This window comes from Drosophila eugracilis, unplaced genomic scaffold (genome assembly GCF_018153835.1).
Source record: "Drosophila eugracilis isolate 14026-0451.02 unplaced genomic scaffold, ASM1815383v1 contig_2088, whole genome shotgun sequence".
NCBI lineage: Eukaryota > Metazoa > Arthropoda > Insecta > Diptera > Drosophilidae > Drosophila > Drosophila eugracilis.
In genome coordinates, this window is record NW_024572964.1 from 6,390,467 (window position 1) to 6,413,314 (window position 22,848).

Sequence of the window (22,848 nt, forward strand, 5' to 3'; positions counted from 1 at the left end):
TTCTAGTGTTGATAGATCACTTTTCAGATATAACAATCAGCCCAATCATAAAAGTATTGCCATAAAAAACTTAACAATAATTGTTTATCATTATGTTTATTTTTATGAACTATTCCTAAAGATTTATTGCTTATGGCCAGACACAAATTGGTTTGCGTCTTAACTAACAGCTATAAAAGATGTACTGCATACTTTCGTGCTTCGATGGCGTGGTTCAAAGATTTCTTTTTGGACTTTCCAGTTGGAATTTCTAAAGTATTCTGCAGCACCCAGGTAAGGTATTGTCTTCGTGTTTTCTAAGACGCTTTCGTCTGACTGCGATACAACTTGGAATAAATACCATTCTTGGCCAGAAGTTGAGCATGAGTTCCCTGCTCCATTATCTTCCCGGCTTGAATTACACAAATCACATTGGCATTTTGGACGGTGGACAGGCGATGGGCTATTACAATGCAGGTTCGACCTGAGCACGCAGAATCTAGGGCTTGCTGAACCACCTAAAAAGTTAAAATAATTATAGAGTTATAACAATGGAAATGTACATTCAGAACTCACCCTTTCACTTTGAAAATCTAGAGCAGAGGTGGCTTCATCAAGCAACAGGATCTTAGGATTCCTAACCATCGCCCTGGCAATGGCAATTCGTTGCTTTTGTCCGCCGGAAAGTTGAGTTCCTTTTGAGCCCAAAACTGTATCATATTGGGCAGGCAGGGACATAATGAACTCATGGGCGTTGGCCATTTTGGCTGCCTCGATAATTTGTTGCATAGGCACTTGCCGCGTGGTGTCGCCATAACCAATATTATCGGCAATGGATTTCTCAAAGAGTGAAGGTTCCTGGGACACAATTCCCAGGCGACGACGAAGAGTTTTTAAGTCCATGTCGTGGTGGATGCTCTCCTGATCTATGAGCTGAAAGGGGAGAATATTTAATATAATAAAAATTGAGATTAAGATGTACTTACAATCTTCCCCTCATCGGGATCGTAGTACCGCATCAATAACTGAACGCAGGTGGATTTTCCGGATCCCGAGGCACCCACCAAGGCAACCGTCTGTCCCTGTACTATATCCAAGTTAAAGTTCTGCAGGACTTTAATATGAGGTCTTGAAGGATAGGAAAAGTTTAGCCCCCTGTAGCTAACTCCCTGTTGGACGACATTTGTCTTGTAGGCAGTGCCATTGCCATTCTGCTGGATCTCGAAGGATTCGGGGGATTGGATCTGTGGCTTGCGATCAATGATCTCGTACATGCGATTTGCTGAGAGAAGGGCGGCATTGAAGGCAGGAGTAAATGCAAGGGATTGGGCCAGAATAAATAGGCCATAAAGCATCGTGTTGGAAATTCTGAAAAATTTAAGAAAGTTAATATAATAGAAAGGCTTTACCTTTACTTTTACCCACTTCATAATAGTCTCGAATTTGATATTGCCATCGGCGCACATGTGTCCACCATAGGTCAAGGTCACTGCATAGCCAAAGAACATGAGGGACTTGCCCATGGAATTTACCAGTCCTCGCCATTTCAGCCGACTGAGAATTTGCACTCTATACCGTTCCACCTCCTTGTCGTAAATCTTTATCAGCTCTTCCTCCCTTCGAAGACCAGCAACTGTCCGAATTTGGGTAATGGTTTCCGTGGCTATCCGACTCGTCTCCTCAAGAACCGCCTTTTCCTTCAAAGCGGATTTCTCCCCAAATCGCGCCTCGAAGACAATAGAAGCAATCATGAAGGGAGACGTGCTCAAACAAATTAAGGCCAATTCCCAGGAATAGGGAAAGGCGATGGAGACACTGCAGATGAAGTTGGTAAAGGCCTGGATGATGTTGCTCAATGGAAATCCGATAGCTCCCTGAACACTGGCAGCATCTCCAGATAGTCGGGCCGAAAGGGCTCCAATGCTGTTCTCCTTGCGATCGAACCAACCCATCTCTTGGTGCATGATGCAACTAAAGGTTTTGGAGCTGCAAAAAGAAAGAATCTTTAATTAAAACCATATGGAAGGATAACCCATGAAGGACTAACCGCATTCTCATGGTCAGCCAAACTCCAGCAAGATTAAAGAAAAAGGTCTGAATGAAACACACCACGCCAGCTGCAACCCCAATCACCAGGGAGATGATGGCCATGGAGGCGCTTTGGTCGAGAACCTCCTCATCTGTTGGCTTGGCCAACGAACCATATAGCTCCGCTAGGATAATGGAAAACACTGGCATGGTCACTCCATAAAGGCCAGCACAAATGGCTCCGATGATAAGGAAACTCCATTCGGGGCGGGCCCAGCCCAAAATGCGGAAGAAGGTGCGAATATAATTCCCAGATGGACCAGGTTCCTCAGATTCCAGATTCAAAGTTGGATTAGCTAGACCATTCAGGTTCTTCATCTGGAACTCGGCGTTCTTCTCCAAAGAAACTATGGAATTACGGGTGCCCAGTTGGAACTGTTCAGGGTCATATGACATTTTTCTCTCCTTGATCTCGGCCTCTTCTTCCAGCTCATTTAATAGCTCCTCAGCGGAATCATCATAGGAATGAACGGTAACCATTTTGTGGTAGAATCCCTCCAGCTTCATCAGCTCCTCGTGGGTGCCCTGCTCAACGGCCTTGCCATTTTCAATATAAACGATCCGATGGGCGTGTCTGATGGCGGAAAGGCGATGGGACACCACCAAGGTGGTTCTGCCCTTGCAGGCCTTGTCCAGAGCAGCTTGGACTAGCTTTTCGGCATGGTAGTCTAAGGCGGAGGTGGCCTCATCCAAAAGCAGAATTTTGGGTTGCTGGATCAGAGCCCTGGCGATGGCAATACGCTGACGCTGACCTCCGGAAAGTTGTACGCCCTTCTCGCTGATATCCGTATCGTAACCCTAAGTTTGGAGATTATTAAATGTTATATCACAGGTCATGAAGTTAAGAGATGCCTTACCTTATGAAGAGCTATGATAAAGTCATGAGCATTAGCTGCTTTGGCGGAATCTTCAACTTCCTTTTGTGTGGCTTCCGGTTTTCCATGACGGATATTCTCTCCGATGGTTCCTTGAAAGAGCACCGGTTCCTGTCCCACCACGGCAATATTTGATCGCAGCCACTTGAGGTTATATTTCCGGACATCCTCACCATCCAGCAGAACTTGTCCAAATACTGGATCATAAAAGCGCTGCAAAAGCTGTATGCAAGTGGACTTGCCACAGCCGGAGGGACCCACCAAGGCCACCGTTTGACCTTCCTCCACGATCACGTTAAGTCCCCGCAAGACAATCACATCCTCTCTGGCGGGATAACGAAAGAAAACATCTCGGAATTCAACAGTGCCCTTGAGGCCATAGTTAAGGATTTTGCCGGCTTTCGAGAGCGGATCAATAAGGGAAGTACGATCAATGACCTCCAATATGGCCGATGCCGATCCTCGAGCCATGGCGAAAGTCTCGAGGAATGGAGATGTTCGGGATATTTGATTGGCACTCACAATTATTCCCGATATCACAATCATCACAACCGCTGGTGTGTATTCCCTCTCGTTGATGGGAATACTGGGATCCCGATAGAAGAGGATTAAATTAGCTCCATACCAAAAGGATCCTGCTCCCGTGATGAACAACATGGCCTTCATCACCGTGTCACTTAGTCCGGAGAAGGCTCCCTTCCATTTTCCTGCCCTAAGAGCCGGTTTTAGGAGGGTATCATAACGCACGGACTCCGTTCGCTCTCCTCCAAAGGCCACCACAGTCCGGATAGCTCCGATTACTTCTTCGACCACGGAGCTTGCTTTCACATAGGAACTCTGCTCCTGGCCAGTAAGTTTTCCTTGGTACTGGATAATGGTACAGAAAATGTTTTATGTTAAAATTTATTAGTTGCGAGAGAACAAATTCAAGCGTAAAATTCGTTTTCTCTCAGGCAAGTACTTGTTCTATTTTCGGAAAACTATTTTCAGATAAGACAAACAAAATTTCAAGTTCACTAAAAGCTTGTTGGAACACACTTTCGTTTCTATAAAACGTTTTCTACGGAAATTTATACTTACATGGGCCACTGCTGCATTAACTACTAGGGTTAAAGGTATATAAAACACTATTGCCAGGGCTAATTTCCATCCGTAGATAAAGGAGAGAACCACACTGATTATGACCTCGCACATGATCTCTACATAATGACCCAGATTCTCGGCTATGCCACTGCGAATCTTTTCCATGTTGCTAAAAGGAAAATCCTGCTTAGCATTTATCTTCGTACCGTTTGGAAAGCACTTACTCAGTAATGCGAACGGCAAAGTTTTGGTCCTTGGCCATGTCATGCCAGCCAATCTCCTGCCTCAATGTGGCCTTGAAGAACTCCCTACGCATGCGGACTGTGAGTTTAAGAGCCAATCTGTTGAAGGCATCCACATAGTAAACTCCAGAGAAAAGCATAAGAAGAGTGTTAAGGGTCATGAGTATGCCAAAGGACACGCTGTCCTTGCGCAGCTCCTGCATGTTCTCCTCGTAAGAGGCATTTGTGCTAAAAAAATAAGTTAAAGTATGAATAAGTGCTCGAAATTCAGTTGTAAAATCTTAAAGAAATTTCTTGATCAGCATTACTTTTTGCTTATTTTGCTTACAGCAATGTCCTTGAAAACTTTGCATTGTTTTCGATTTTTCGGTCATCGCTTTTTTCGAAACAACAAAGAAATTCGCGGAACCGAAAACACGACCGTTTGCTTTGAAAGCTGGCAAAGAATTGATTCATCCTCTCTCCTATATAGCCTCTACAATTTGTTTTTTTATGGTCTTAATATAGGTTTTCTACAGAAATAAATTCTTGTAGCAACACAGTCATTAACCTAACATATATCTCTACATTTTATTCATTTAATGGCATTTTAAATACAAGTTCAGAAAAATTGACTTGCTATAACAATAAATTAACCTTAAATTTTTAGTTTAGAAAAATATATCACCTTAAACTTACAGTATCTTTCCGCCTCCGAAGAGCGACAAACCGATGGTGACCGAACTGGTTCCCTGGCCAAGAGTTCTATCAATAAACATGGCCACCAGTTCGCTGTAGACCACAATGGCAATGGGATAGACCAGGGATTGAAGTAATGCCGCCACAAAGGCCGACAGGAGCAGGAGATAGTCCCAGCCACTGATATACCGGAATAGCTCTGTATAGCTGATCATGGGCTGGGCTTTCTCCTTGGTCTTCCCCTTCTTCTGGGCCTCTGGAGTGGCATCCGTGTCCGTGTCAGCAGGAACATCATCGCGGCTCTCCGACATCGTCATCACTGCGAACTATCGCCTATACACGAAACTCATTGACCGGCGGGGTCAATTAATAGTTAAGAAAGCGCGCGGAGAGAGCGAAACCAAAAATCGAAACGCCCGCAGTTTTGTTGGCACTGAACTGGCCCTCCGAACAATGGATGAAAATTGTCTCGAAATGGGTTCTTGGTTCTGGGTAATTAACTCCCTCTCCGATGGAGATTGTCGTGCTATGCCAGTTGCACTGCCGATGAGGCTGATCTGCCTGTGATCGTATTTAAGCTTTAATTGTTTTGCATTCCGCGTTTTCCACAAGCTCGTTGCCTATCCTCTCGATGCTGTTTGCTATCCGGAGCAAAATGTTCCGCGTCTGTTCCGTTGGGACTGCAGAAAGCGACTGGCGGGTCTGTTGGCTATGGCGTCAGTTTTTCTACAAATTCGGTTTCTATTAAAGTTCAAATAGACAGGCAGCAATGTTGGGGTTCTAACGTTGAGAACCCCTTTATGGTCTTTTATTAATATCAATTGAATTGATTTTACTCAAGGTTCACAATGACTGGTAAGAAATCATTGGCCATCTTTCTTTTTTTGGCTAGGTGTGCACCCATCTGTCGCGGAAATAGGTCAGCAAAATACGCAAATTTGACGTAATTTGCATTCCAGACGGTTAAACTTATGATCTTCCCTGTTTATTTGAGAACTGTTATCATTTCACTGATACGCAAAATCAAGATTGCATGTCATTGACCATGAATATTGGCAGCGGTCGTGTGGGTGGATGGCGTTATGTACAAGCCACAAAGATTGCTCCCTTATCAGTCAGATAAGTTTGATGGCGAATCTTACAACTTATACCTCTAATAACTATTAATATATCAAACAAAGTTGCTTAACTGAATAGTCTTTCAAGATTATACTTCCCTTGATATCTCTTTATAATAACAATAAACATTTTTATGGATAAAAAGTTGTGTGAAAGTTTATTTAGTTTTTGGTGACAAGTGTACTTTGGTTTTCTGTGGGAATTACAAAAATGTTTAGATAATTTTCAATGATCCTTTTGGGTCTTGTGCAGCTTGGCGTATATGCCGCCCTGGGAAATCAGTTGCATGTGGTTACCCTGCTCCACCACCTGACCATTCTGGATGACACAGATCACATCTGCATTCTGGACGGTTGACAGTCGATGGGCTATGACAATGCAGGTTCGTCCTGAGCAGGCTGAATCCAAGGCCTGTTGGACCAACTGCTCGCTTTGCAAGTCCAAGGCTGAGGTGGCTTCATCGAGCAGTAGGATCTTGGGATTCCTCACCAGCGCTCTGGCAATGGCAATACGTTGCTTCTGTCCACCCGACAGTTGGGTTCCTCTGGCTCCCATCTTGGTATCATAGCCATTGGGCAGGGAAATGATAAAACTGTGGGCATTGGCACTTTTGGCTGCTGCAATAATCTCCACCATGGAAACCGATCGACGATTGTCGCCATAGGCTATGTTCTCCGCTATGGAGCGTTCGAAAAGAGTTGGTTCTTGGGAGACTATGCCCAGTTTGGTCCTCACACCGTCCAGGGTCAGATCATGTTGGATGTCATCGTGATCTATGTGCTGGGTAAAGAGGTTAATCACTGGTAGTATTTTATCAAGAAAAGTACTCACTATACTTCCCTCATCGGGGTCATAGTAACGCTGCAGCAGCTGCACACAAGTGGACTTTCCACACCCAGAATGACCCACCAAAGCCACCGTTTGACCCTTGAGAACCTCCAGGTCTAGACCATTGAGAATCTTTGCATCAGGTCGTGTAGGATATCGGAATTCAATACCCCGATATCGTACACCCTCGAAAAGATTCAACTGCTTGGCGAGAGTATTCTTAATAGTGCCCATGGGTGACTGGATCTTTGGTTTGCGATCTAGGATCTGGAAGAGGCGATGGCCTGCAACCAGGGCACCTGAGAAGGCGGGAGTGAAGGCCAGGGATTGGGCCAGCATCATGGATCCATACAGCAAGGTTTCTGATACTCTAAAAATAATGAGTGAAAAGATTAAGTGGCCTATCTTAGACTTGATTTCCATCCTTACTTGATAATATCCTGGAAAGGCAGCTGACCCTCGGACACCAAGACACCTCCATAACAGAGAGCCACGGCATAAGCAAAGAAGGCTGATGCCTGCATGGTGGAGTTAAGGACTCCTCGCCATTTTAGCTTCTGGCGGATGAGTACCTCCACTCTCTGAATCTCCTCTGTGTACTCCCGGATGACATCTGCTTCCCTTCTCAATCCGGCAACAGTTCTTATGTTGGTTATGGATTCAGTGGCAATGCGACAAGCTTCCTCAATCACCTGCTTCTCTCTAACAATAGCAGTAGACATCATTCTGAAACAAAGAAGTTAGTAAATGTAAGGAAAACCTTTAATAACACAACCCACTTAGCTTCCAGGATGACAGATCCCACAATGATGGGACAATTGGCCAAACACAGAAGAGCCAACTTCCAGTTGTAGTACATGGCAACGCTGACACTGGAAACAAAGTTGGATAGAGCCTGAATCATTCCACTCAGGGGATATCCTATGGCTCCCTGGACACCAACTGCCTCGCCCGACAAGCGAGCGGATAGAGCTCCCACCGAGTTATTTTCATCGTCGAACCATCCAACCTCCTGGCTCACCATCGCATTAAATGTCATGGCTCGCATCCTGGTAGTAAGCCAAACGCCGGCGTAGTTAAACAAGTAAGTCTGCAGGAAACAGACTAATCCAGTCAAGAAAGCCAGACCCAAGCAGGCCCAGGATAGAACAGCCGTGCGACTTAGGGCATCCTTCGGATCCTGTTCAGCCAGAGCAGCATAAAATTCACCAAATATGATCGAGAAAGCCGGATACAAGCAGCCCACTGCCACGGCGCTTATGGTTCCAAAAATCAAGTAGCACCATTCCGGTCTGGCAAGACTTAGAATCCTGGAGAAAGTACGAAAGAAGTTGGGTTTTTCAACGGGAGCCTCAACTATCTTGGCGTTGATGTCCTTAACAAGAGCCTTTACAATGGGTTCGTCAAACTGGACACTGTTCTTCTGACCTTTTTCAAAGTTCAAGGGACTTGTCTCAAAGGATTTTTCAAAGAGAGCAAGACTTTTTCCTAGGATTAATATGAAATGTTACTAAAAATAGATATAAGCCCTTAGAGAACATACTTTTGGTTTCCTCAATGCTCTCCTCCTTCTCCACCTCATCAGGCATGTTGATGTCGCCAGCACGAACCATGTTGTAGTAGGCACCCTCCAGAGCCATCAGATCATCATGGGAACCCTCTTCCAAGACTTTGCCGTCATGAATGAAGACAATCTTATCAGCTCCTCGAATAGCTGACAACCGATGGGAAACTACAATGGTTGTACGACCCTTACTGGCCAAGTCCAAGGCCTGTTGAACTTGCTTCTCGGATTGGTAGTCCAGTGCAGAAGTAGCTTCATCGAGGAGAAGGATCTTGGGATTCTGAATCAATGCTCGGGCAATGGCTATGCGTTGTTTCTGACCTCCAGAGAGTTGAGAGCCACGCTCACCAATCATACTGCGATAGCTCTGAAGAATCCGAGATTGTTTATTAGTTTTTATGGTAATAGATCTTTAAATGGTTTTTTTTCTGACCTCTGGCAGATTTGTAATGAACTCGTGAGCTCCTGCCTGAGTGGCAGCTGCCTCGATCTCTTTTTGTGTGGCTCCTGGTTTACCATAAGCAATATTCTGAGCTGCAAACAAAATGATTAAATGAACTTTTTAAGCACAACTCTCATTAAGAACCCACCAATTGTGCCCAAGAACAGCACTGGTTCCTGGCCAACCACGGCAATATTCGATCTCAGCCACTGAATGTTGTACTTTCTAATATCCAAATCATCCAGGAGCACTGAACCAAAGACAGGATCATAGAACCTCTGGAGCAACTGAACGCAAGTGGACTTTCCACAGCCCGAAGAACCAACCAAGGCCACCGTTTGACCCGCTCTAATACGGATATTTAGTCCCCTATGAACTATAACCTCAGGACGAGAGGGATATCTAAAGAAGACATCCTGGAACTCCACATCGCCACGTAGACCGTAGTTTAAGAGCTTGCCATCTGTGGAGAGCGGATCAATCTTGGAGGTAAGATCGATTACTTTGAACAGGTTGGTGGCGCAACCGCGGGCGGTGGCAAAGGATTCCAGAAAAGGTGCCGTTCTGGCTATGTTATCAGCACCCACAATGATGCCAAAGAAGGCCTTAGAATAATATGAAATCTTTACAGTGTTTACCATAAAATTGTAAACTAATAAATCTTACAATCATCAGAATGGCAGGAGTATATTCCTTGTTTTCCACATTTCGATCATCGATGATGAGATTGACGCCATACCAGAAGGCTCCGGCGCAGGACAGATACAACATCGACTTCAAAACAGCATCACTGACTCCGGAGAAGGCTCCTTTCCATTGACTCGCCTTTCGAGCGGGAACTAAGAAGTTCTCATAACGCTGAACCTCTGATTTTTCTCCACCAAAAGAGACCACCGTGCGAATGGCACTCAGGATCTCCTCTGCCAAATTACCAGCTCCAGCATAGGATTCCTGTTCACGGGCAGTGAGTTTACCTTGGAACTGAAATTCAATATTATATAACTTTCTAGAAATCCACTGAATATGATTACTCACCTTAGCCACATAGTAATTAACCAGGATCACAAGAGGTATATAAGAACTCACAGCTAAGGTGAGCTTCCAGCCGTAGCCAAATGAAATGGCCACAGTTATAATAAAACCCACAATCAGGTATACAAAGTGACCCACTTTCTCTGAGATACCATCGCGAATCTTTTCCACATCACTGGAAAATATAAATAATCTAAGAATATTTACTTTTCCAGAAAGTTAACGCTACTTACTCAACCATACTCTGGGTAAAGTTTTGCTTACTGGCCAGATCATGCCAACCGATGTCCTGACGTATCACGGATGTGAAGAGCTTAATCCGCATCCTTGTTACCTGCCGTAAAGCCACCATGTTGAAAATATCCACAGAGAAAATGCCTGAGATGAACATCACCACCGAAGCGATGGTCAGGAGGATGCCATACGATATGGAGTCATCGTATAAGGCTTCGCTGTTCTCTTCCCGAGAGGCATTCGTACTGGAAGTATTATTTTTTAATCAATAGCGTGCTTGTAGACCCAGCCCAATATTACTAGCAGGCAAAGATCACACTGCGTATGATTGATAAATGATACTTACAGTGTCTTACCACCTCCGAAAAGTGGCAGGGCATGGACCTTTGAACTAGTTCCAAACTGCATGGCACGGTCTACCAGCATGGATGTGAACTCACTGTAGATGATTACCACGGCAGGAAGGGTCAGCGCCTTTATGCAGCACATTAGAAAGCCGAAGAACAGCCAGGCAATCTCTCCATATGTAGAGAATCGGAACAGTTTCAGGAAACTAATGGGATCAGTTTGCTCCAGACCCTCCGCCGTGGGCACCTCCTCCACGGATTTACCTTCGCTGGTCGAGGTAGACGCCTCATCCCGTTCCATGATGATGGATTGTCGACACTGACGAAATAACAATTAAATGGTCTCTATTATTCAATGGGCCATCGATCCGTGGTCAAGATTTCTTCACTCAAAGCGGACACAAACTCGAACCAGACGAGACAAAAGGTTAATTCAATTAAGCAACACTTTGCTGCCGCATGCAAGTTTGTTTCTTTGGCCACATAGTTCTGATTGACCCGCGGGGTTAACGAGTAATAGAATATATATTATTGGGCACAAATTCCTTGGGGTAAATTGATGCGTAGCTCTGCTCCATTGCAGATTGAAATCTATCCTTTTACTAGATCTTCTCCATGGGATATTCACCTTTTTAATGACACTTTCTGATTTATCCTTCAGTTACTCGCACTTTTCCTAGAACGAAGGCGTATATAGTCCACAGATGGTTACCGCTTGAGCGCCCAAGCGCAACTGACTGCCCATCTTCCATGAGCATCCATTTAAATTTTCTGCCTACATATATCGCACCGTTGGGGCTCAAATTCTAATTGATCTTTCTCTTGGGGTAGGCCCGAAGAGTCTCGATTGATCAATGAAAGAGTGTCATATCATTCATCAGTATCTCTTTTATCAGCCAAAAGTATATGGTTAGTAACTTCTTTGTTAAGTGATTGATTTTATTTCCAAATATAACTACAAGATGTGGCCTGTTCATCTGTACAAGGGCCATAATTACATAGATTTCCTACATTCACATACAGAGGGGATTATAATTACAGAATATAAACTTAGGCACTTATTTATCTGTACTTGCAAAGATACAAAATCTAGCTGGATAACAATCGCATATCACATACTGTGTTGGTTTACAAGTATTTACACTGCCTACACGAGATAGAGATTCTTTATAAAGTTATGCAAAGATTCAAACGCTTAACTAATATGGCAAGTGCCAAAACAATAAGTCAATTTCCTATTAAATAATCTAATTATATACAATACTCTATATAGATACAATCGGTTGGTGATATACTCTCTGCATTTACTACAATTTTGTTGAGCTGAACTTATGAAGTAACATGTTTTGGGGTCTCACTGTATTTTATTTAGTTTTCACTTTAGGGAAATCAAATTAAAATACCCAAAAATTAAACTTAAATAAAACCCATTGAGACTTCCTGATCTGCTGTTTGCTATAAGAAAAGTGATTACTTGACTTCTAGGACGAAGGTCCTTGAAATAATCAAACCTTTTCTGGCTACTGATAATATCATTTTAGTGTTTCCGGGCGGCACATGGCCATTGGGTCTTAAACCTAATTACGTGGCTCTAATCCCGTTCGAATTTAGACCAATCTAAGGAGGATCTCAGTGTCAGACGTACACCTCTCCGGTCTTCTGCTCCGGCTTGTGTTTCGCCAGAGTAGAGGGTGCCGAAGATCCTACCACTCCTCCTGTTTCCTGACCTCCGCCTCTCTGAGGCATTGGCATCGTGGCTGAGTTGTCCACTGTATCATTGGGTCCCGCTGATCGCATCGAGGATCGTTGCTGTGGATCCTGCAGATTGAGGCTTAAGTTGAAACTGTTGTTCCGCGAAATGTTTTGGTTTCCATTTAGGGGCTTTACGGAGAGCAGGGCCGTGGTGGTGATACCACCATTTCCATTGCTTGACCCACTGTTGCTGTATCCATCCTGAACATCAGCTCCGGTTAGTTCCACAATGGAAAGCGCCGATGGCGATCGTTGGATAGACAAAGACACAGGTATGGTGGTGATCACATCATTTGGATCGTAGCCACTGGCTGTCGTTGTGATCGTGGGCAATTGGGCGTTGGCCGTGATGGGTAGGATGCTCAATGTCCCCGTGGGCATCGTCTCCCCACCAGTGCTAGTCACGCTGAAGGGGAATGATAGAGTGGTGATGTTCGTGGCAGCGGGAATATCTAGAAATTAAGATTATGTTTAACATAAGATAACGTTTGATTAGCCCATAAGTGAATCTACTTACTGCTTGGTACAAATCCGTCCTTCATGCTGGCTGCCAGGGCTGCGGTGGCCGGATGTCCTGGAATCAGAGTGTTATTGGACGATGAGCTATCCATCTCTTTGATGGGCGAGAGCAGCAGCGTGCCCAGCACCTGGCCGCTCTCCTGGTGCAGTAGGGTGTCGGGTGCGTAGGAGGTGGGGTACATGCCCGATGGTGCGCTGGTGGTGCTCAGCTGCTGTGGTGCCATTAGGACCGAGCTGGTGGCTACATGGGAGTGGTGCGAGTTGTTCAGAAAGTTGCAGGTATCGTGCATAAGGTGTGGATTTGTACTCACCTGGATTCGTGTTGCCATCCTTGGTTACCTCGGGTGTGGGAATCCGTGGTCTGGTCTTGGCCACATTAACATTCAAGCCATTTAATTTAGAGTCTGTTAAAGAAAAATCATTATTATTATTTATTTAGTAGCATACTTTTGGGGGTATGTCATAATAGCCGTAACTACTTATATGACGATTTCTTGGAGGTAAATAGTTTTATTAAGATATATATATAGTAAATATAATCATTCTTGATTTTAAATTAATTTGAATTTTTACTCACTCTGCTTGATAAGTTGTCGTTGTGCTCTGATAGATTTCCGATGCACAAACTTCCCGTAGAGACTCGATTTATTTGGATTCGATCCTGCCTGCTGTTGCTGATGCGCCTGCTGCAGTTGCTGCTGCTGTAGGATGGTCAGTGGCAAGCCAGACTCGGGACTAGAGTATACAGAATTCAGGCGGTTCCGATTGAAGGGCATTCCGCCAGAGGAGTAGGCCGTCGATTGGCTCCTCATCGAACCCATTCGCGAGAGCTGGCGAACCAGCCAGTTGTTTTTCCGCCTTTCCACCATGGGTGTGTCCACGCTCTCCTGTTTTTGGGGTAAATATGTTATTAAAATATATTTTTTTATTAGTTTTAATAAATACTAATGTAAGTAAGCCTCGTTAAAAACATAAAAGTCAACATTAAAGTTTGAAGTTGTAATATTTTCCATAAAAAAGTTATTCTTTAAGGACATATATCAGAAAATGCTACTACTGTCAACGAATTTATAGTTAAAGCTATAAAACAGTAGCAACCAGTGGCTTAATAGGCTGAATGTTAAGTGAACTCACATAATCCGCGTAGACATCATCGCTGAGCATTCGCTTGCCGCCACCGGGCATAATGTTGGCATACATGGCGTCCTCCTTCTTGACCTTGTACTTCTCAGCAGAGCCCTTCGGCTCATCCTTTCGATAATGTTCGGATGCCACCGTATAGGGCAGATCCTTGGGTACCACGCACTCCCAGTACTGATCCCGCAGCAACTCGGGGTGCTCCTCGTGCATCTCGTCAACGATCATGTAGGCCGCCTGAAAGTGAGTTTATCAGAAGTGGATCAGTCGAGGGCTGTTCAAAATCGGAACGTGTTTGTCATTTGCGATTTTTCGGGCTATTTCGAGGAGGCACTAAACCCAATTACGTCACTATTATTGACCCGTGGCTACTGTCCCACATCGAAAACAAAAGAAAAAGTGAAATTGCTTACAAGTTTTAATTATTCCATAACAGAAGTCAGCTCACAGCCCACAGCAGAAAATTGCAAATAATAAAAAATAAAAATAAAAAAAATATATATACAAAATACTCATTTGGTTAATCATTTAGCCGCGCTCTGTTTTCAATTTGCCATTTATGAGCGAGTGAGCCAAGAGTCACGTCTGGTCGTGTGGAGTGCAGTTGAAATGGGCCACAAAGCTGGGCAGAGGTGTTGGCATTAACCCCCTGCTGATAACCGAGCTAAAAGTGGGCATTTGTGTGCTCGAGAGCCCGCTTGGGATGCATTTCCGAAATCGAGCAGCAAACCCAACGATGACCATAAAAAACAGCAACAACAACACAAACACACACATGAAAACAGTCAATGATAAAGCTCTACAAAAGAGGTTTCAATGTTTTCAGTTCGCATTTTTTTCGTTTTTTCTCATTTTTTTTGAACAAAAACCTGTTTTCAATTTACTTTTGCTGCTGCTGCTGCTGGCTGCTGGCTGCTAACTTTTGTAAATAATTGCAAGCAACGGCAGGCCCCAAACACAGATACAAACACATGCATAACACACTCACACACACACAGACACACCAACATTGAGTTTCAAAGCCCAAGTCCAAAACTTCAATCAGCATCAGCGGCGGAAGGGATATAGACGAATCTCAATGCTCTCATCTGATTTTGGGGAATTTCAGAGATTTATCTTTGAAATATAAATTATCTTTCAAAACTGACAGCTAGTCTAAGTCGCAATTATTAAAGTCACACTTCATTAGAATAAACTGCATTCCCAAAGGGAAATTAATATATACTTTAGCTAAACTCATAAATAATGATTTGTTCAGTGCCATCTAAAGGCACATGTAAATGATGAACTAAGTTGTAGTCATTGGAACTTAAAGATATACAGAAAAGTATCTAGCACTTAAAGATTTTCTCACAGTTCTCTCTTAATTCCTTGAAATTCATTAATAAAAACTAAAAGTTTCTTTTAATAAAGAATAATAAAGAATTTTTATTCATATTTTCTGGTATATGTAAATGAGAAACTGATATGTAGATAGCATATTTTATTTGCCTTTATTTTAATAAAAAATTCCTCCAGCCTGTTTCTGAATAAAAACAAATTGCAGGTCGTGATCGAAAATAAAGGAATATTGTTTCCTCTTAAAAACGTCTCGACTCCATCATAGTAACTATAATCTAACTTCATAAAACTTCTTTTAAAGACAATTTGAAATTCGTTATTCTAAGACGATGTATCCTTCTTCTGAAACTTTTGTTGACTATGTAGAGAATGCCTGTTATTTTTAGCACGTGGCAGACAGACATGTTCTTCTCCTTTCAACGGCAATCCAAGAAGTGGCTGACTCAAGCGATTATCGCCTCGAGAGCTCAAAAATCTTTACTTAGTTAGCACGCTAACCCAATTAGCGAATTCAGATTTTAGCAGTCATAATACTTGGAAACCTATGAAATTATAATTATGGATATTACCCCCTCAGACAAGATACGTATATGTATCTTATGGATGTGTTTGTTGTGCTGTCCAAGGTTTGAGTTAAACGCTGGGAAGTTCTGTTTCGAGTCATATACCATCTGTTCATTGATCATTGTTCCTAATTCAATTTAAAAATCTGTGAATTTATCTACCTCATGCTAAATGAAATTAATTGGAAGTTAGACAGGTTTTTTCTTAGGTGAAATTTTGAAGGGGGAACTTTTTGTTAGCATCTCTAACTCAAAAATGATTGTTTTATGGTTGTATTCACCGCAGGAATTATTGCCACCGCTTATTAAAAATGTTTAACGGTTGGATGGAGTATAGACAATGTGCCACAACGTATTACGTAAAAGGTTGTGTGCGAATTATCTGCATTAGTGACTCACCTTGATGTGTCGGTCAATCAGCCAGTTGAGCTCGATATCATCGTCATCTTCGCCGAAGGGATTGATTAGCACCTCGGCCACTTTCAGCCAGCCCACGTAGAAAACAAACTGTAAAGATTAATTGAATGTGATAGGATCAGGTAATTACATCATGAAAAGTAACAAAAAGAAAGACGAATTTCAACAGAACTTGGGAATAAACTGAAGGCATGCCGGGGAAAGCTCAGCAATTCCATTCACTTTTTTGTTACTAAAAATTATACATATAGTATGGACATTAACAGTTAATAATGATAGCTAAACACTTGTCACAGATTTATATCGCGGAGAAACACAAACCAGACCAGAGCCCGGCAAAATGCCAATTTATTACGGGGAACGTGACCGCGAATCGTTTACATAAGGCACTTGAAATCTGTCCCCTGTGGAGAACCGCAGAAACCAAAACGGAAAACAGCCAACAGTTGTAACTGGCCATATCATGATATAGCCATTATATAGTCTACTCTATATATATATAGCATATCGCTAACAAGGTATAGCCATTACAATTTGGCGGAAAAGGCGGCAGCAAAAAAAAAATAACAAAATTGCGAATAACAAAAAACCGCAACAAGTTTTTAAACTTTTTACAAAACGACGAGACGTGCAAATTTGACTCTGATTTATGGTAAATAAGACGGAACGTGCAAATTAAGATAACTTCTAAGCCGTCTTAAATCAACCGTGAAAATAATGACTTAATTTAATTAAGTTAAGCAAATTGATTTATACCTGCAATACCGTGAAGAGGGGAAAGAACAGATCGGGATCTTCTCGGCCATTTCTGTCCAAAACATTTGGCAACATTTGACGGCCCAAAAGGGCGGCAATGAAATAGGTATACAGCACCAAGGTAACCACCTAAAAACGAGGATTAAGTTAGTAACTTTAGATAGGGAAATGATGGAAATCGCCTCTAAAATTTTCACTTTCTTTCAACAAAATCTTAATTTTTATATAAATTGGCTTGAATATAAACTCACCTGGGTGTAGACCAGAGGAACACAGACCGTATCGTAGCCAATAAGACCACCTAAACGTCTACGAATATCCGACAATTCCACCAAAATGGTTTGAACAATATGATCCGAGGCAATCAAGCCATCTTTCCTCGCTCGATTAATGATGTTGGTGGCCCAAACCAGAGGCATCCAGTACTTGGACATAGGGCTCTTCTGATTAAGAGCCTCAAAGATCTTCATCTCGGACTCGTGCATCAGACCGGCATCTACAAGATGTTGGGTGGTGGGAAAACGACGTTTCACTCGAAGGGAAATTCGCTGAAGGGTGATCACATAGGCCAAGACCATATAGCGCATGATATTACGACGCATAAGGCGACTTGTTTCATTCTGAATAATAATATATTATAATTTTTTAATAGAAGTAAATCTTGTTATTTATTTCACTTACATTTACACCTGCATTTGAGTTGGGAATGGCAGCACTTATAAACAGGGCCAACGTGTCTGGCCAGGGCAGAAGGCGGTACTGCTCCCACCAACGTTTAACTACCAAATTTACATAGAAGCCCAGGACAAAGGACATGGGTATACTCTCACTCTGCTGCCCGAAGTAAAGGCGAATTTTCTTAAAAATACTGTCAGGAAATAAATAGATTATAATACTACCAACTTTATTTTATAATAATACTTACGCCTGCTGACTTTCTGTCAGGCCAAATCTGTAGATAACATTTATAGTATAGTATAAGCAAAGATATGCCACTAATTCGCGCCAGATCAGTTTGTAAACGCTGCCTCGCCATCTATTAAAAGGGAATGGGATTTGAGTTAAAAAAGTTTAAGGTAGTCAGGGATTAGTCGATCTCTTTGCCGACTTTGAACTGTAACTAACTGGTTTTTTGTTTTATTATATATGATTTCCTCATTCACTCAATCATGTCCCTCTCTTGATCATCGTATTTCGAATTTTTTAGATCTTAATGGGTCGCCAGTTCTGCAAGTTGGTTTTTATGGGGGTATTCCAATCTTGCATGTCAGTTCCAATGAATTCTAATGTCCCAAAGTGTGATTTGATACATTATAAAAACATATATATATATATGTATAATGATTGGCATAACCGCTTCGGAACTGGTACTATTCAGGTGGGGACTTCGTTCTGTTTGTTTTGATCAAGGTTTCGTTTGCCTTCTTCTCTCTAAAATTTAGGTTGCTATGGCATTAACCTTTGGCTAAGATCACTAGCTTAGAACTCGAGGTTGTCGTTGAAAAAAACAATATGATTAAGTTATTTTTACAATATTCCCCGCTTGTCATAAAAGTAACTTGCATAAGTTTTCAATTAGTGAAACCATTACAGAAAGTCTAGCTTATCAAGTTAGTTTTCCGAGCTACCAATTTCGTTCTTCTTTCTGGTTTGAATGGCTAAAACTGGAACTGTGCAACAGTAACTGGAACTGGAATTGCCATTCTAACTGCCCAGTTACGAGTGACTGCACTTGGGAAACAATTAAACCGAACTGGGCTTAAAAATAAACACACTCTAAAAACAAAATGCCCTGAAACCAGATGTGGCCGAGGGGACGCTGTCAATACGAATATATTATGGAGTCTGAATAGAGAGGTTCACAGTATGGGATGTTAATTGCGTTGGTAAACACTCGAACAGGTGAATGAGTAATGCGGAAAAATCCCCGGAATAGGTACCTTTTGGGTGGTGACCCAGATTGACTGGACCATATGGAACATATGAGGTATATATGTTTTGAATTTCGCAATATTGCGGTGTATCATGTTTCAAGATTTTTGATAATATAGATATATATTTGGTATATATTTTAATGTTTCATTGATCAAATTATTAAGATGAGATAAAATTCTTATCAAGGGGTTTTTATCTCAACTTCTTATAGCCAATACTCACTTCCATAGGATCTTCCAGAAGCAGCCAAAGCTGCTCCCATTTGGCACTTCGCCCGCATACGAGACGGTCATTTTTTGACTTAGTTTTTATTTTTGTTTTGGATATTTTTTTTTAACTGATCTTGTTTTGTTTACTTAAACACAAACAATTGGCTTTTATTGTTATTTTTTGCCGGCGCTAGGCCGCTGCCAATACCGAGAAGGCCGAATTGTAGTTGATGTTGATGTTGGTTTTGTTGTTGTTGTTGTTTAATTTCGTACGCGAATTTTGTTAATTGTTTTTGTTGTTGTCGCGTCATTGAAAAAACAGCGTCGCCGTCGGCTGCTTTCCCTCTCACTTACACCCCCGCCGCTCAGGCTGCGACTCACACTCTTTCTCGCTCTCTCCGAGCCTCAGGTTTTTAAGCTTCTCCTAAAAAAATAATGAAAATTTACTTACTAAATGAAGTGTTTAAGTTTAGTTAGATAAGCTAAACTCTGATACACAACTTTAAAAATAATATTTTAAATTAAATTTTTTAGGTTCAAGAAAAAAGGTTTTTTAATTATAAATATAAATAATTTTAAAGTATTTTTTAGCTATTTAAATTTAAAAAAAAAAATGTATATTAATATTTTTAGTCTCAGAAAATCTTTTAAATCTCTTTTCATAAAACTTTCATCTTACAAATATTCTTCTTGTTAAACAAAATCCACTATATTGAAGCTCTACTGTATCCCACAACGATAGTGGGCAGGAGTGGAGTGGGCGGTCACATGCGCCCAGTAAAACTGTAAAGAGCAATACACATGCAATCCATGCAAATAATACTGGAGGGCTAAAAAGCTAAACTTAAATTCCGGCACGTATCGAACAGTTTTTCTGTGGTGTTTCTGTTGTTTTTGCTGCTGTTTTCCATTTTGTTATTTTGTTTTTTTTTTGTTTTTTCGTATTTATTGTAAATTTAATTGGCTATGCACTTTCGGTTTGGGTGAAATGCCGAGTTAAAAAAGCTGAGAACAAAGTTATGGTCATATATGATATTTTGTCACTAATTATATATTTAATTTTTACATTTTGTAAGGTATTTTTTTTCACTTCACATTATAATGATCACCTTGTAGCCACAATTATTATGAGTTCCCTTTTTGAGGCCTTTTGTTTATGTACTTCATATAGTTTTTTCACTCAAAGATCACTTTGCGGCCAGGATTTCCCCAAAACTGTAGACTCTCCTCAATGGCAAGGTATCTGGACTGGGATTTTTGGTCTTTTGTATGAGTATATATATATATATTTTTTCATCAGAAAACCTTGGGTTGGGCAAAAATTCGGCAGTTTCTCTGTATTTTTGCGGGTGCTTAATTTGCGCCGTCAGCGCCACGAGTCTTTATCGTTTCCCGTTTGCTGTTGATTCGGGTCTTGATTAATTCCGTTTATGTTGCGTTTCTCCGACGCGATTTTGATTAATCGAACGATTGGCTATCACCGATTTTTCATTTCAAAAATCTGTTTTTAAGTTGGGCCTGTAAATTGCAAAGATTTGAAACCTGCTCCTTAGCGCTAGCAGTAGAAGCTGCAAATATTTGCATAAGCCATAACCAGACAGGGGCAACACACAGAACGGGTTCTATATATATAAACACGAGTATTTAGGGGCTTAGAGTTATATAGAGAGAGTTCCAGGAGGGTGGACGGGAGACTCTGGCAGTTTTCACTTTAGCGCGTTAATTTCGTTTACAAACATAGCAGGTGATCTTCAGGAATTTTTAAGAGCCAACCGGTTGTGCACGGGGGTCTAGGCCAAGTTAAGTCACGATGGCTTGTGATTACACGGCTAGAGAAAACCACCCACTGCCACTGGGCTGGCTACTCAAGAACCTAACGATAGCTGCGCCACAAAAACAATTAAAGATAGTCGTGCCTCTCAGATTTGTTATTTATACTAGCTGACTGTTGAAAGTTTCGCAATCTGAATGCTGTTCTTTCGAAAGACAAATAATAGTCATTGACCCTGCTGCCTGGAGATTTAATCTCAACTGTCCAGCTCTTTGGTAATATATTTTCAGAACAAATAACCTGTCAGCTTCTGACTGAGATATAAGAGTCTGCAGCTTCTAGAATAAACACGTGGAGTATACGCGATATGAAGTTGGGGACATAAAAAGGGGACATTGATTGGTGACGAATTTGGCTCGAATAAACTTCACTTTCTTCTGACGTATTTGCCACAAAAAGTTGTTTATGGAATGAGTCAAGGCAAAGCGGGTCTCCAATTCGCTTGCCACTTGCACTTTTTTGCACCGGGAATTGTTCTCAGAATTAAGGCACATGAAAGGTGGGAGTTTTCGGGTCTCATTAGCACACAATAAAGCAGATATATCTAGGCATTAAGCCGATTTCTGTTAGCATTGTTAGCGTTCTTCATAAACTCATTAAATATTATTGAAGCGATTTAAATAGCAAAAAATTAACGTGTTTGTTAAGGTATTAATAATTTTATCACTATTGATCTTTTTTCTGCCGAGAGCTTTAAAAATATAAAACTGTTCATTAATTTACATTGATTTATTGCTAGCACTCATACGAATGCTCAAACTTTAATATATTTGCTAATATATCAAAAGACATTCATCATTCGTGTCTGGATTATACAACCATTACTTTTTTACTCCGCTGTTCATAGAATTTTCTGTTTGTTTAGATGTTTTTGTATCTTTCTAATTGATCTTCACTCATTAAGCTTGTTCAATTGAAAAATTGCATCCGAATTTGGCTTGGAGCCGCACATTCAGTCAATAGAATGCCAACTGAACACCTAAGCGGATAAAGAGAGAAAAACGTAAATAAATGTAAACTTGACCAGGCTGGGGAGCTGGGAGCTTGGTTTACGGTGCCGCCTAGGCCGTTTAAAGCTAGAGACACGCGCTGGCGTGCGACGCGTTTACGATTTCAGATACACAGATACAGATACGGGTACTCAACCGATTGGATACGTGTATGAACCTGGCTAGTTCACCCAGATCAAATGGGTATGGGTTTTTATTTTTGTTATTTCGTATCCCTTCGTTACACTTTACACACATGGATTTAAAACTTGTATTTGTTATTTACACTAAAAACAGCAGCAACAACGGTAGTTAGGTCACAAAAAACAACATCCAACAGAAATCGACTGTTTTTTGTATACAATTTTCAGACGTTTTGTGTGTAATATTCGAATGCTGGCTTCAATGGGGTTCCGCACGATCAACTGGCGACTGTTCAGCTCAGCTCAGCTCAGTTGGGTTCAGTTTAGTTAATTTTGCTCCACGTACCGACAGCACGACGACGGGTTTATCGCTGGACACTTCAAGCTTCGAGCTGCAACTGCGTTTGCGATGCCGACCGCCGAGCAACCTGACCGCTCGACAAACTCAAACAAACTGCGCTCCAGAGTTGGCCGCGAGCGGCTCTTAACTCACTTTTTTCCAGCCCGCACGAAAAAAAATTTAGTTGGCAACAGGTAGACGGAACAACAGCGAGCGGATCCCACTAAATGATGGGTGTATTGGTGGAAGGCAGGTGTGGAGAAAGGGGTTTTATACAACTTGGGGTCTTGAAAAAATTACTTTCATTTTGATTATATGAACAGATGAATTAAAACCACATAGTATTTAATCTGAAATTAACTTCAAGTTTTGTTTTTTAAGTCGTCCCCATTTATCTAAGCCTCT

At 41.8% G+C, this 22,848-nt stretch overlaps 2 protein-coding genes across 6 annotated transcripts; both read right to left on the minus strand.

Annotated features, from left to right (window-relative positions):
• Nucleotides 1-80: 80 nt before the first annotated feature.
• On the minus strand, nt 81-11,245 carry LOC108107534. Its single transcript, XM_017215075.1, has 21 exons — nt 11,140-11,245; nt 10,511-10,830; nt 10,164-10,409; nt 9,934-10,105; nt 9,565-9,879; nt 9,047-9,503; nt 8,890-8,990; nt 8,436-8,823; nt 7,672-8,380; nt 7,322-7,618; nt 6,896-7,262; nt 6,291-6,844; nt 4,946-5,272; nt 4,250-4,495; nt 4,023-4,194; nt 2,925-3,809; nt 2,027-2,865; nt 1,405-1,965; nt 966-1,347; nt 556-912; nt 81-497 (listed from the first exon to the last, which is right to left on the minus strand). Exons 2-21 carry the CDS (start codon nt 10,810-10,812, stop codon nt 297-299), a joined length of 7,878 nt encoding a protein of 2,625 aa, XP_017070564.1. The 5' UTR covers nt 10,813-10,830; nt 11,140-11,245; the 3' UTR covers nt 81-296.
• Nucleotides 11,246-11,429: 184 nt separating this feature from the next.
• Nucleotides 11,430-22,552, minus strand: LOC108108082 (bestrophin-2). 5 transcript variants are annotated; one of them, XM_017215967.2, is made up of 13 exons: nt 22,450-22,539; nt 19,820-19,923; nt 19,154-19,564; nt 17,922-18,032; nt 17,678-17,864; nt 17,248-17,616; nt 16,997-17,125; nt 16,223-16,330; nt 13,917-14,156; nt 13,360-13,669; nt 13,094-13,186; nt 12,781-13,023; nt 11,430-12,715 (listed from the first exon to the last, which is right to left on the minus strand). In XM_017215967.2, exons 3-13 carry the CDS (start codon nt 19,222-19,224, stop codon nt 12,147-12,149), a joined length of 2,430 nt encoding a protein of 809 aa, XP_017071456.1. In that variant the 5' UTR covers nt 19,225-19,564; nt 19,820-19,923; nt 22,450-22,539; the 3' UTR covers nt 11,430-12,146. The 5 variants fall into 5 exon arrangements, with proteins under 5 accessions (XP_017071456.1, XP_017071455.1, XP_017071453.1 ...); XM_017215966.2 differs by having other exon boundaries at nt 19,820-20,145; XM_017215964.2 differs by lacking the exon at nt 19,820-19,923 and having other exon boundaries at nt 22,450-22,552.
• Between the last annotated feature and the right edge of the window lie 296 nt (nt 22,553-22,848).

Coding starts and splice junctions, on each gene's coding strand:
- LOC108107534 (XM_017215075.1), bottom strand. CDS start 10,812: ATGGAACGGGATGAGGCGTCTACCTCGACCAGCGAAGGTAAATCCGTG. Junction 8,824..8,889: donor TCATTACAAATCTGCCAGAG/GTCAGAAAAAAA, acceptor CGGATTCTTCAG/AGCTATCGCAGTATGATTGG. Junction 6,845..6,895: donor ACCCCGATGAGGGAAGTATA/GTGAGTACTTTT, acceptor CTCTTTACCCAG/CACATAGATCACGATGACAT.
- LOC108108082 (XM_017215964.2), bottom strand. CDS start 19,224: ATGACCGTCTCGTATGCGGGCGAAGTGCCAAATGGGAGCAGCTTTGGC. Junction 17,126..17,247: donor TTCCTCTGGTCTACACCCAG/GTGAGTTTATAT, acceptor CCTCGTTTTTAG/GTGGTTACCTTGGTGCTGTA. Junction 12,716..12,780: donor GGACGGATTTGTACCAAGCA/GTAAGTAGATTC, acceptor CTTAATTTCTAG/ATATTCCCGCTGCCACGAAC.